The sequence below is a fragment of the Sorex araneus genome, chromosome X (genome assembly GCF_027595985.1).
Source record: "Sorex araneus isolate mSorAra2 chromosome X, mSorAra2.pri, whole genome shotgun sequence".
NCBI classification, from domain to species: domain Eukaryota; kingdom Metazoa; phylum Chordata; class Mammalia; order Eulipotyphla; family Soricidae; genus Sorex; species Sorex araneus.
Genome location: NC_073313.1, coordinates 344,786,891 through 344,799,265, shown reverse-complemented (window position 1 = coordinate 344,799,265; position 12,375 = coordinate 344,786,891). Strand labels below are relative to the sequence as shown.

The window sequence follows — 12,375 nt, the reverse complement described above, 5'->3', positions numbered from 1 at the left end:
TCTTCCTATTTTTCTTAAAATCCTCTGACTCTTTGCTTGGTCACTTTTGTACTGTCTAAAAACCTTTCTGGCTAGTTCCCGTGTTGCCACGCCCCACCCCTCACCTCCTTTTGTTCCCAGAAGCAACTGTCTCACCTGCATCTTAGGTTGAGTCACTGGTCACCATCAGCTGCTGAACCAGCCAACTCTCTCTCTAACCTGCCCTACCATGCAGCACTGGGCCATGCCCACTTTCTCAGGAACCTCCATGACTTGGCAAATGTTAAGCCTGATAGGCTGAATGATCTTGCTCAAAGCGTCTACTGAGAGAGAAGCCAGGGTCTGGGCAAGATTCCTGTGAGGGTAATGAAAAGAGTGAACCCAAACAAACAAAATAAGGCCACCGGGCAGAATCTTCCTAACTTCAGGCTCATGATCTAATACAGAAGAAGTCTTACCAGGGCTCTCCTCCAAGATTCTTAAGAGTCCAACTTTTCATAAGTTCTTTGTTTCTTTCACTATCCTTCCCTCTCCTTTTTTTTGGGGGGGAGGGGAGATTGTTTTCGGGCCATACTTGGCAATGCTCAGGGTTATTCCTGGCTCTGCATTCAGGAATTAGTCCTAGCAGTGCTTGGGGTATCATACAGGGTTACGGGGATTGAACCCAGGTCGGGCACCAAGGCAAGTGCCTTAACTGACTATACTACTGCTCTGCTCCTGTGGGTTTTTTTTTTTCCTCCAACTAGAGTAATTACTGCTCAGAGTTAAACAGGAACTTCAAAGAAAAGCCAACTGACATCACAGCAGAGTAGAAAGCTGAGAAAGGCCCTCACACCTCACAGCTTTAATTAGTGCATTCTTTTCATTGATGGTTTTTGGTTTGGGGGCCACACCTGGCAATACTTCTGGCCCTGCACTCAGGAAACATTTTTGGTGGGGCTCGGGGGACTATATGATGCCGAGGACCCAACCAAGTTCAGCAGCATGCAAGGCAAGGGCCCTACCCACTTTACTATCCTCTTAATTAGAGCATTCTTAAGTGTCCTTAAGTTTCCTTATTAATGCAAAAACTCCACTTTGCAGGGACAGTTCTCACAAACTGGGAGCTTCTAGTTGTGTCAAGGAGCTAAAGCCTAAAACTTTTGAGGGGTGAGGGTGTTGTTGGGGGGCAGGGGTTGCAGCAAGGTGTTTTGTGCCCCTGTACCCTATTACATGACAAATTAAAACTGACTGAAACTTACCAACTTAAAAAAACAGTTCCTCAATCTCACTCATAATTTAAGTGCTCATCTCAAAAGATACCATGACCAGAATACCAAGACAGTCTACACAATGGGAAAGGATATTCACCCAATACTCATCTGATAAGGGGCTGATATCAAGGATATACAAGGCACTGGTTGAACTCCACAAGAAAAAAACATCAAACCCCATCAGAAAATGGGGCAATGAAATGAACAGAAACTTTCTCAAAGAAGAAATCCAAATGGCTAAAAGGCACATGAAAAAATGCTCCTCATCACTAATCATCAGGGAGATGCAGATCAAAACAATGAGATATCATCTCACACCACAGAGACTGGCACACATCCAAAAGAACAAAAGCAACTGGTGTTGACTAGGTTGTGGGGAGAAAGGGACTCTCCTTCATTGCTGGTGGGAATGCCGGCTGGTTCAGCCCTTTTGGAAAACCATATGGATGCTTCTCAAAAAATTAGAAATTGAGCTCCCATTTGACCCAGCAATACCACTTCTGGGAATATATCCTGGAGATGCAAAAAAGTATAGTAGAAATGACATCTGCAGTTGTATGTTCATTGCAGCACTGTTTATAATAGCCAGAATCTGAAGAAGACCCAAGTGCCTGAGAACAGATGACTGGTTAAAGAAACTCTGGTACATCTACACAATGGAATACTATGCAGCTGTTAGAAAGAATGAAGTCATGAAATTTGCATATAAGTGGATCAGCATGGAGAGTATCATGTTGAGTGAAATGAGTCAAAGAGAGAAGAACATACATAGAAGGACTGCTCTCATTTGTGGAATATAAAGTAACAGAATGCGAGACTTACACTCAAGAATAGTAGAGATGTGTACCAGGAGGATTGCTCCACGGCTTGGAAGCTGGCCTCATATGCTGGGGGGAAAGGCTGCTCAGATAGAGAAGGGAACACCAAGTAAAGGGTGCTTGGAGGGCCTGCTCAGGATGGGAGATACGAGCTGAAAATAGACTACGGATTGAATATGATGGCCACTCAATACCTATATTGCAAACCACAACACCCAAAAGGAGAGAGAGAGAGAGAGCAAAAGGGAATGCCCTGTCACAGAGGCAAGGTGGGGGTGGTGGGAGGGATTCTGGGATCATTGGTGGTGGAGAATGGGCATTGGTGGAGGGATGGGTACTCATTCAGTGTATGACTGAAATGTAAGCACGAAAGTTTGTAAGTCTGTAACTGTACCTTGAGGTGATTCATGTAAAAATTTTTAAAAAATTAAAAAATAATTTTAAATAAAGTCTTCAAAAGATATGTGTGCTAATAACTCCCCCCCTTTTTTAAATAGCAAAATAAAGTTTTATTGAAAGAAGTTTAGAGAAATGTGAGTGGAGGGGACAGGATTCTCCAGAGAGGGAAAAACAGGCGAGATAGGATTACATGTTCAAGAGAGAACACAACCTTGAAAAAAGTCATTCTAATGGCTTCTAACACTGGATGGTAATGTTCTAATACAGAACATTACCATCAGCGCAAAAAAGTTCTATTGAATACCAATGTTACAGACTAAAGTCTCAAAAAAAAAGTAACCATTTTTTTCTGAATCGTATACAATTTAAATGTCCAATTTATTATCTCTGGCCTGGATATGCCCTGAAACCACTGCCAAGATTTTAAAAAGTGAACAAAACTATCACCCTTCAGTTTCCTTCTGTTCTTGGTAAACCCATCTCCCAGCTCCTCACGTTGCAAGGTGCAGTCCCAGGAAACCACAGGTTTGCTTTTGTTAACCACTTCTAGATTGTCCTACATACAGAATCATAGAGCATGTCCTTGCTTTGTCCACATCTTTTATAACTGTTTTTGAGATGGACCATTGCTGCTCTGAGATCCAGACGCGTTGTTGCATTAACAGATCATCCCCTTTTCTTGCTGAGCCGTATATCATCATCGGCCATCCATGGATGTTGCAGATCAAACCCGGGACCTCAAATATGGAAGGGGCTGTATTCCTGGGGTCACATCTCCAGTCCAACTGACTTCTGGGCTGTTTCCAGTTTGAGGCCAGGGCTACTAAAATATCACCAATTAAGTTGCTATGATTACTCATGGACATTCAAACAATAGTCAGGAAGGCCTTTTGAAAAGTGACATTTGGACAGACAGTGACGCAGAAGGCCACATGAAAATCAGGTGGAAAAATATTTCTAGCAGATGTAGCTGCTGTTAATTTAAGTCAGTCCTGAGGCAGCATGGACTCGGCTGGTTCAAGAAACAGTTTTCTACGCTCATCCCTGAGGCTACTTTATCTGAAAGAAGAGGCCCCCAAAGCAGAAAAATCCTGGAGAACCAGGCATACTGTGTAAGCGGAATGAAGAAACGTTCACCAGCACCACTGATTCTCATGAAACCTTCCTGAAAAGTGGTATTAGACCCATAAGACAGACAAGGGCAGCGAAGGGTCGGTTAATCACAGACTCTGCCCCCAAATCAAGTGGGTTATGGAGTAGCAGAGTTGAGCCGAGAGGGCTGAGGCCTGATCTCTTCTTCCTGTGTTACTATCCATGGTGACGAAAAGACCTGTCTCAACAACACAAGATCGGAGCAAAAGAGCTGTCGGACTGAACTGAAGCACACCATGAACCTGAGAAGTCGCCCCTCTCTCCTCTTACGGAGGGAGTCAGTGAGGAACCTTGAGAACTGAAAAACACCTGGGTCACTTGTATTTGGGGGCAGGTGAAAAGACCTCCGGGACCAGAGAGGAAGTGTGCCGGCTAGAATGCTTGTTGTGCATGTGGCCGACCCAGGTTCAATCTCCAGCATCCGATAATGATCCTGCAAGCAGTACCACAAATACCTCCTGAGCGCAAAGCCAGGAGTAATCCTGAGCATTACTGTGTGTGGCCCCAAAACAACAAGCAAAACAAAAAGACTTCCTTGAGCTAGTAACAGCACTGCCTAAAGTCTACCATTCAGGTGCAGCACACACATACATTCCTGACGGTTCTCGTGAAAATGTGTTCCCAGCAGTTGCATAGACATGTTGACATGCATGTACACATGGTGCCCAGGAAGTCTTCCTCTGGCTTCATCTAGGGGCCCTGGTGAACACATGCTCTTTTGGCAGCCAGGCCATGCTGACAGTTTAATTAAAAGCGAGAGCAGGGAGTCCAAGCCCATCCCGACTGCAAAAGATCTAAACCAGCCAGCTGCCAAAAACACACTGGCAACTTTCACACCAGACGGGAGAGAAGGGAACCAGCTGACCTGGTTTTTGCCTTTACCAAGGCATCTCTGGCAGTCACACTACTTTGATCTTTCAGGTTCTAACTGGAAAGAAAAGAGTAGCCCGTTTTCTCCCTCTTTATTTGGAGACTAAACAGTGAGATTGCACACGCTGATCTACCTGTAAGATGCTAAAAGTCCCTGCACTGCTAAGCCTTCCAAGGCTGGAGCCAGAATGCTTTCAATTCCACAATTTGTTTGACAGCTCCCATGGCACTGAAGTCATCGACCAGAAAGGAGACGCCTTTTTAATCTGATTCCCGCTGAGAATCCAAGGTTGGAAGCTATTTGCTGACCTCACCTACACCTGGGCGTCCTGTCTCAACTCCTCTGGGGCACCTCTGAAGCACTTCCCTGTCCGTTAGGGTGCCTGGCTCCTGGCCAGGCAAGGTCAGCACTACTAAGGAATTTACTAGAAATGCTCGAGGTCAGAAACTCTGAGAGTAGTTCCCAACAAGGAATGTTCTAACAATCCCATAGACGGTGCTGGTGCACTCGAGCTGAAGACCACCATCCAGTATACACCTCCAAGGTGAGGTCCAGAACTTTGATTTTAACAAGTTCCAGGTTATTCTGAGCCCAGCCCGCCAGCCCTCCCACCTCACTCAAGCTTACAGACTCCTTGTGTACAAGTCTAACAAGCCAAGTCCTCCCGGTGCCGGGGAATGAGAGACCCTGGAGACAGGCACTGAGATCCGCAAACACCTGTGATCAGCAGGAAATAGGCAGAACATTAAAAAGCAGATGCAGAAATGGAGCAGTCAACAGTCTGGGCCACACCTAAGGAGAGTTATTCCCATATGCCGCGTACAAGCCTCTGGGAGGCGGGCAGGGTTCGCTAGACTCCAGCCTAGTTCATCCACTTACACCCCGAACCATGCTGCGCCCTCCTCCCCAAGTGGTGCAACTTCTACCAGTGCCTCCTGTTCAATAAGAACAAAAGACAATGAAAGTTACAAGACATTTTTCAGAAAAGAAGTTGGGAGAAAGGCAAGAATGGGCTGGTGGAAAGATTTCTATCTGAAGCCAAGAGATGAGCCTGCTAATACGGAGAGCCCGTTTGCATCTAACCTGAGCTCCGTGACCCTGCTGTGCTGACACCAGTGCAGCAGGGCGAGAAGTCCCATCATCGGGCACTGCACAGCTCACTGCGGACAGGACACAGGCACTGCCTGCCCTCACTGCATGGACGGAGACACAGAAACCGCTCACCCCAGCTGCACAGGTCACTGAAGACAGGACACAGACACTGCTCGCCCCACCAGAATCATGGCTATAATTTTTTTTAACTCCAACTTTTGTTTGTGTGAAACAAACAAAACCACTGTGACTTCAATGCATGTTGCTGGTTGGAAATTCTTTTTTTGTTTTTTGGTTTTTTTTTGCTTTTTGGATCACACCTGGCAATGCACAGGGGTTACTCCTGGCTCTGCACTCAGGAATTACTCCTGGTGGTAGTCGGGGGACCATACGGGATGCTGAGGTCAGCCGCGTGCAAGACCAACACCCTACCCGCTGTACTATTGCTCCAGCCCGCTGGTTGGAAATTCTAAGTTCCTCTTTTGCTGTGAGTGAAAAGCTCTGGGGCCCATTCCCCAAATTCACACTGGAAACTCCAACTGCTGGTCCCACATCCACTAAGAGCTGCATCTGGGGGCCTGAGGTGTGTCTCTGGTGGATGTGGGACCATGCAACACTTCTCGGGCACCAGAGAACATCTGTAGCCGACCTTCCAGAAACCCACCTTTTATTGCAGAACTTGCTAAAGAGTCATTTCTCAGCTCAGACGTGGTCTTTGGAAAGTCTTTCCAAGATTCTCACATTCAATACGGTCCAGGAAAAGAATCTGAGAATCTGCACTGCTTTTATAGCCAGTTTAATTTCACACGTTATTATTTCTCGAGCTGCCTCGTTTCTCCCTGTATCCTGTATAACCGCAGAGGAAATTCATAGACGTTCTGAGGTGAGATTCTCACCCAATAGTAAGAAAATCTCACCTCATATAGAGTTAGCCTTTCTTTAGAGACATGCGGCCTGCACTGTAAACACTGTTGCAAGCTCTAAAGCCTGTAGGGGTCAAGTATTCTCTTTGGACAAGGGGCAGAATCGAGAATGTTATCCAGACAGAACTCAAATTTTTTTTAAATGCCCCAGAAAAAGCAAATGCAAAGCTGGGAAAGGAAGAGACGACGACAGGTCTGACCAAAAACACGGAATAAACATGGTCCAGGAAAGGGGCGAGAATTCTCCTATCACCAGCTCTCGTGGCAGCAGCATCTTCCTGTGGCTGGAGGGGTGGCACTCTGGCCTGGAGCAGTGGGGGAAGCGGTTTCTGGTGCACGTGAGTCCTTCCCACCCATCTATTCTGGGAAACAGGACAATCAACAATTCTAGCTCCAAAGGGGCTGGAGAGATAGCACAGCGGGTAGGGCGTTTGCCTTGCACGTGGCCGACCTGGGTTCGATTCCCAGCATCCCATATGGTCCCCTGAGCACTGCCAGGGTTAATTCCTGAGTGCAGAGGCAGGAGTGACCCCTGTGCATTGCCGGGTGTGACCCAACAAACAAACAATAATAATAATAATAATAATAATAATAATAATAATAATAATAATAATATATAGCTCCATGAAGTCAAAGTCAAAGTTCAAGTATCACACGAGGACTTAATGCTATGATCACCTGAACTAAAATAAGGCAACAAACCCTGCCAATGAAACACTACCCAGGAGCTCTGAACAGCCTTTCCTGGTTCTTCCTTTTCTCTCAGTCCAGCGAGGCAGGCTTAGCTTTCTCATTCCTGTTTAAAGATCAGGAAATTGAGGCACCTGGCCTCCCCGTGACCAGGCCAGTGCTACCGCTCCATGCTGTGTTTCTAAGCCGCACTTTCTCCTACCCTTCCTTTCCTTCTCCGTCTCCTCGGCCTCCTCCTCCCAGCGGTATTGCTGTGAGGTCCTGAGTCCCTTTATAATGCCCAAACGGAATGGGCTTGGGATTTTAGGACCTGGATGTAGCAGTCAGATTGTCCTTTGGACTTAAGTTACCTGCTGTGTGCGCTTGACACAAAGACACAAGCTCTCTGTAGGTGCTGGAAAGAGCACGTGAACGAGGATACCTGCATACCACACCAGCGCTCACCACCCAGAGATGTGGCTCTTTGAAAATTTGCCGCAGAAAGCGCAGAGTGACTGGATCTTAATAGGATTTAAATGCTGAGAGTGGCCAAAGCTGTGCGCGGTGGCCAGTGTGTCTGCCAGTGTCCAGGCCTTGCCTGGCATTTGGCTTTGCAGAAGAACACCAGAAAAAGCAGCAGCGGCTGCTGCTTCACTTACAGCTGCCCACAATGCCCACTGAGGAGAAGCCAGGTGTTTCCAGGTCCCCCACATGTGCTGTGCTGCAGGAGGAACCTGCAAGATGTCATCGGAGAGCTGGCGAGGGCCTGACTGTCCAGGGGGCAAGAGTGGCTCTTTCAACCGCCCTCCCTCCCACTGTCTTGAGTCGCAGTTATCTAACCTGTTGAGTGTGTGTGTGGGGAGGGGAGGCCTCGGGGGGTGGGGTGTTATATGGACTCACTTTCTGGGATTGGAACAAGGAAGGGTGACAAAAGTTGAAATGGGTCAGAACCATAGTCTCTGTTCGCTGGACTAAGCCGAGTGTGGAATCAGCATCTTTATCTCACAGCTGAGAAAGCCCAGGTGCAGACATCAGATGAGTGAAGACGAAGCAGCTGCCCACACTGACCACTGAGGAGAAGCCAGGCGCTTCCAGATCACCCGTGTGTGCTGTGCTGCAGGAGGCACCTGAGAGACGTCATCTGAGACTCTAACAAGGGCTGCTGGCCTCTGCGCCTCCGACTCAGACCTCCTGGACCCCGAGGCAGTCGCTGCTTTGCTTCCCTGGCTTGTATGTCCCCCTCTGGGCTTCCCTCTTTATTCTGCTAACGCTCATCCTCTAGGAGTTCCAGAGCCGTGAGGCACGGGCATCAACCTCGAGGAGTCCTGTTGCCGGAAACACTTTGCTCTCTCACTGAGGGGGATCAGGACAGGATGACAGGCTAAGTTGGGTTCCTTGCAGCAGCAGACCCTGTTCAGCGATGCAGTCGGCATTGTTAGTGCTGAAATGTCTCGGAACTCGCTTTCCGCATGGCTGGAAGCTCTGGGGCCATTCCCCACAGATCCCCACAGCGGGTCCTTGCATCAGCACCGGGCACGGGAGCCCTTCCACAAGGCGATGCAGAGCCTTCGGCTTCAGAGAATGTCCTTTGTTCTCCATGTTCACGACATCCGCTTCTACTCCTTTGTTTTCTTTTACTTAAATGCCTACCAGTTGGACGCTGGCCCTTGAGGGAGACGCCTCAGCTCATCTTTTATGTATCTCCCACTTTTTTCCTTTTTGGGTCTATCTTCTGGGTAATTTCTTTTACTCTAATCTTTGTCACTGGACTTCTTTATTTTAAAATATATTTTCTTATTCCCACTGGATTTTTCTTTTCCTGGACCATACCCAACTGTGCTCAGGGCTTACTCCTGCCTCTGCACTCAGGGATCACTCCTGATCAGCCTCAGGGAACCAGCTGTGTTGCCAGAAATCAAGCTCAAAATCAAATTAACCCCTGTGCTGTATCTCCAGGCCTCCCCTTAGATTGAACCTTTTTTTTTAATATTTTTTTACTTTGTCTCCTTCCCTTCTTTACCAGCAAACTGCATCCCTTTCTTCCTTCATGGGTACAATGTCTTATCCCATTTCCCAGAGGAATTACAGTTTCTTTCATGTTTTCACTGGCTCTTTACATTATCTTTGTTACCTCCAACTTTTGTTCTCCCCTCTGTTAATTTTGGTGGCTTTCATTTCAAGAGACCGCCTCATTCATATTTAAGAAGTGGGCACTAAAAAGCCGGCTGGTAGCTTTGTATGCATAGAAGGGCTTTATCCACGGAGTGTCTGAGAGATGAGGCGGGAGGCTGAGCCTTTCACCACAGAACCCCCCGCAGGTTAAGCATCTAGACCCTGAGAGTTTTCTCCAGCCTTGCCTGTGAAAGACCGAATCTGACTCAGTGGGGGGACCCTCATCAGCCGGGGACCCACTGGGGCATGTGAGCTGTCAGCCTGCTCGGGACCGCAGAAATGGACAACAGGCTTGATTAAAAAGGCCCACAAGACTACAAATTAACCCAAGTTAAAAATAAACTTAAGCAGGGCCTTTTATTTTTACCATTTCCAAGAAAAATATTTTATTTATTTTTTAATGATTTACTTTTTAATTAATTTTTTTTGAAATTAAAAATTGAATCATTTTTATGATCTACTTTTTAATTGAATCACAGCGAGATGCACAGTCACAAAGTTGTTCATGATTGGGTTTCAGTCACACAATGGTCCAACACCCGTCCCTTCACCAGTGAGCCTTGCCCACCGCCGGTGTCCCCAGTTTCCCTCTGTGGCAGGCACTTTTCCTCTCTCCACCAACGGAAACATTTTATAAGTGCAGAGCCCAGGAAGCTCCGTGATGTTTCTTTCCCTCCCGGCTACCACCTCATACACTGCACCCCCTTGTTTCTGCGCCTCCATGGCCAGGCTCACGAGCCAGCCACCATGGCACTGAGGAATGATGAACTGCTCTTTCACTCGCTGTGAGCTCGCTGGCAGGAGAAATGAAAAAGGCACCGTTGTTTACGACTCCAGAGAAAGCATTATTGAGTTTCTGACCTGCTCTGGTCTTCCATGACCTCTGGGAGAAGCCGAGGAGGAAAAACAGGAAAGATGTGGGCCGATGCCAGTACACAGGGCCCTCATGGAGGAACCCCTGGGCAGGGTCACACCAGCCCTCCGCCTGCCCACTTCTGCTGGGTTCTGTTCCCACAGCCAGCATGGCACAAGGCGGCCGAGGTCAAGAAAGAAATGTGTTCTCCCCGCATTATCAAGCACCATCCGCAGACAGAAAGTGCCAACACCCTATTTCTACTTGCTTTAGAAGTGAAACTTTATTAAGCTCCCCATTTGGGAACATAAAAGGCCTTTTTACGTTTATGGTAATTTCTGTGCTTTGATTATAGGTTACCTTACTGTGTAAGACAGGTCTGAAACATATTTATTAAATATTATAAGTTTAAATGCCTACTATAATTACCAGAAACAACCTAGTCTACACAATTTAGAAACGATTAAAATTGAAGTCAGAGGCCCTTAAAAAGATGAAAGCATTTATCGGTTTTGTTTCACAGCTGTGTACGTTTAAAATGAGTTGAGTTTAATGTCTTGTTAGAACCAAAAAAAAAAAAGTTATAAAATGTGTTCTCAAGGTGACCAAGTCTATGTAGAAAATACATTTCTGGGACTGAAAGATAGTACAGGGGCATCTCACATGGTCCTCTGAGAACCACCAGGAGTATTTTCTGAGTACAGAGCCATGAGTTACCTGAGTATCACCAATATGCCCCAAAATGTAATGAAAAAAAAAAGAAGAAAAAAAAAGGAAGAAAGGAAGAAGGAAGGAAAGAAGAAAAGAGAGAGAAAGAGGAAGGAAGGAAGGAAGGAAGGAAGGAAGGAAGGAAGGAAGGAAGGAAGGAGGAAGGAGGAAGGAGGGAGGGAGGGAGGGAGGGAGGGAGGGAGGAAGGAAGGAAGGAAGGAAGGAAGGAAGGAAGGAAGGAAGGAAGGAAGGAAGGAAGGAAGGAAGGAAGGAAGGAAATACATTTCCTTTAGGAATAATTCAGTCACTATGAGACTTGTAACTTATCAAGTAAATTCTAATTACCCTCTACTTCTCCAGCTAAAGTAACTGTGGACATTTCACACTGATTGACAACTGCATGCACACAAGGATACTCACCAGGTTTTTGAAAAGCGCTGTCAACTCCTTCGTAAACACCGAGAACTTCAAGAATGCACTTCCTAAATCTGGGTCGTCTCTGCACACACAGTTGCCACCAAACTTCTCCAGAGCCTGGGTGTACTGCTCTTCATTTTCCACATGTGCTGTGAGAGAAACGGAAGACGCAGGTTCAGTGTAGCAACCTTTCCATCCCCACTCACCACCAGGCGCTTCTTGGTCATAAACAGAACTCAGCACATTAGCAGAATAAAAATGCGAGAGCAAGTTGCACAAAGCTGAATATAGCTGGCAGCCACAAAACCAACCCTGGGGGAACTGCAAAACTTTTAAAAAGTATCCTAAATAAACAAGTATGAGGACCAGGAAGGCATGAGACTTGCAGAAATCATCAGTCTTCAGTACGGTGAAAGAAATGAGCAATGTACCCCTATACTCCATCTCTTCCACATCTCCTAGCACTTCCTCTGTGGCTTATAGAACGACAGGTATCCTCAGTCAAAATGGCACGCGCAGCTCTCACACAGAAGCCGAGCCAAGAGATGCTCGATCTCTCCTGCCTGAAGCACATCCACAGGTTCTGATTCTCCGTCAATCACAGAAGAGTGGAGTTTCGGCCTTGACGTGTCAGCGGCTGTGTCCTCTGCCCAGATTCAGAGCTTCCCTGACTCTTATGCATCACAAACACTTGTCCTTCCTCAGAAAGTCATCCATGATTCTACACGACATCCGAGTATCTGGCTTTGGCTTCTTCCAGTCCTCACACCCCATGTTTTATATTGAATTCATCTGGTAAATATGGCCTTGATATCTTGGTAGAAACCAAGAGTATTCATCTTTGCGCCTGATACATAGGATCAATGTTTTGCTTTTTTGTGTGTGTTGGGTAGGTTTTGGAGCCACAATTGGCAGTGTTCAGGGGACTATATGGGGTGCTGGAGATTAAACCTGGGTCACTGCATGCAAGGCAAGCACTTTACCTGCTGTACTATCTCTCTGGCCCTCTGTTGTGTGTTGTTGTTGGCTTTGTGTGTGTGTGGAGGAGGGTGGGCTATGTTTCGGGGCA

At 46.8% G+C, this 12,375-nt stretch overlaps 1 protein-coding gene across 4 annotated transcripts in view; it reads right to left on the bottom strand.

Annotated features, from left to right (window-relative positions):
• Window positions 1–12,375, bottom strand: part of ASAP2 (ArfGAP with SH3 domain, ankyrin repeat and PH domain 2) — a 178,908-nt gene that overhangs the window by 85,304 nt on the left and 81,229 nt on the right. For all 4 annotated transcript variants that reach the window (XM_055119820.1, XM_055119819.1, XM_055119822.1 and 1 more), the window contains exon 3: window positions 11,310–11,455. In XM_055119820.1, coding sequence (XP_054975795.1) covers window positions 11,310–11,455 — 146 coding nt within the window. The remainder of the gene's footprint in view (window positions 1–11,309; window positions 11,456–12,375) is intronic.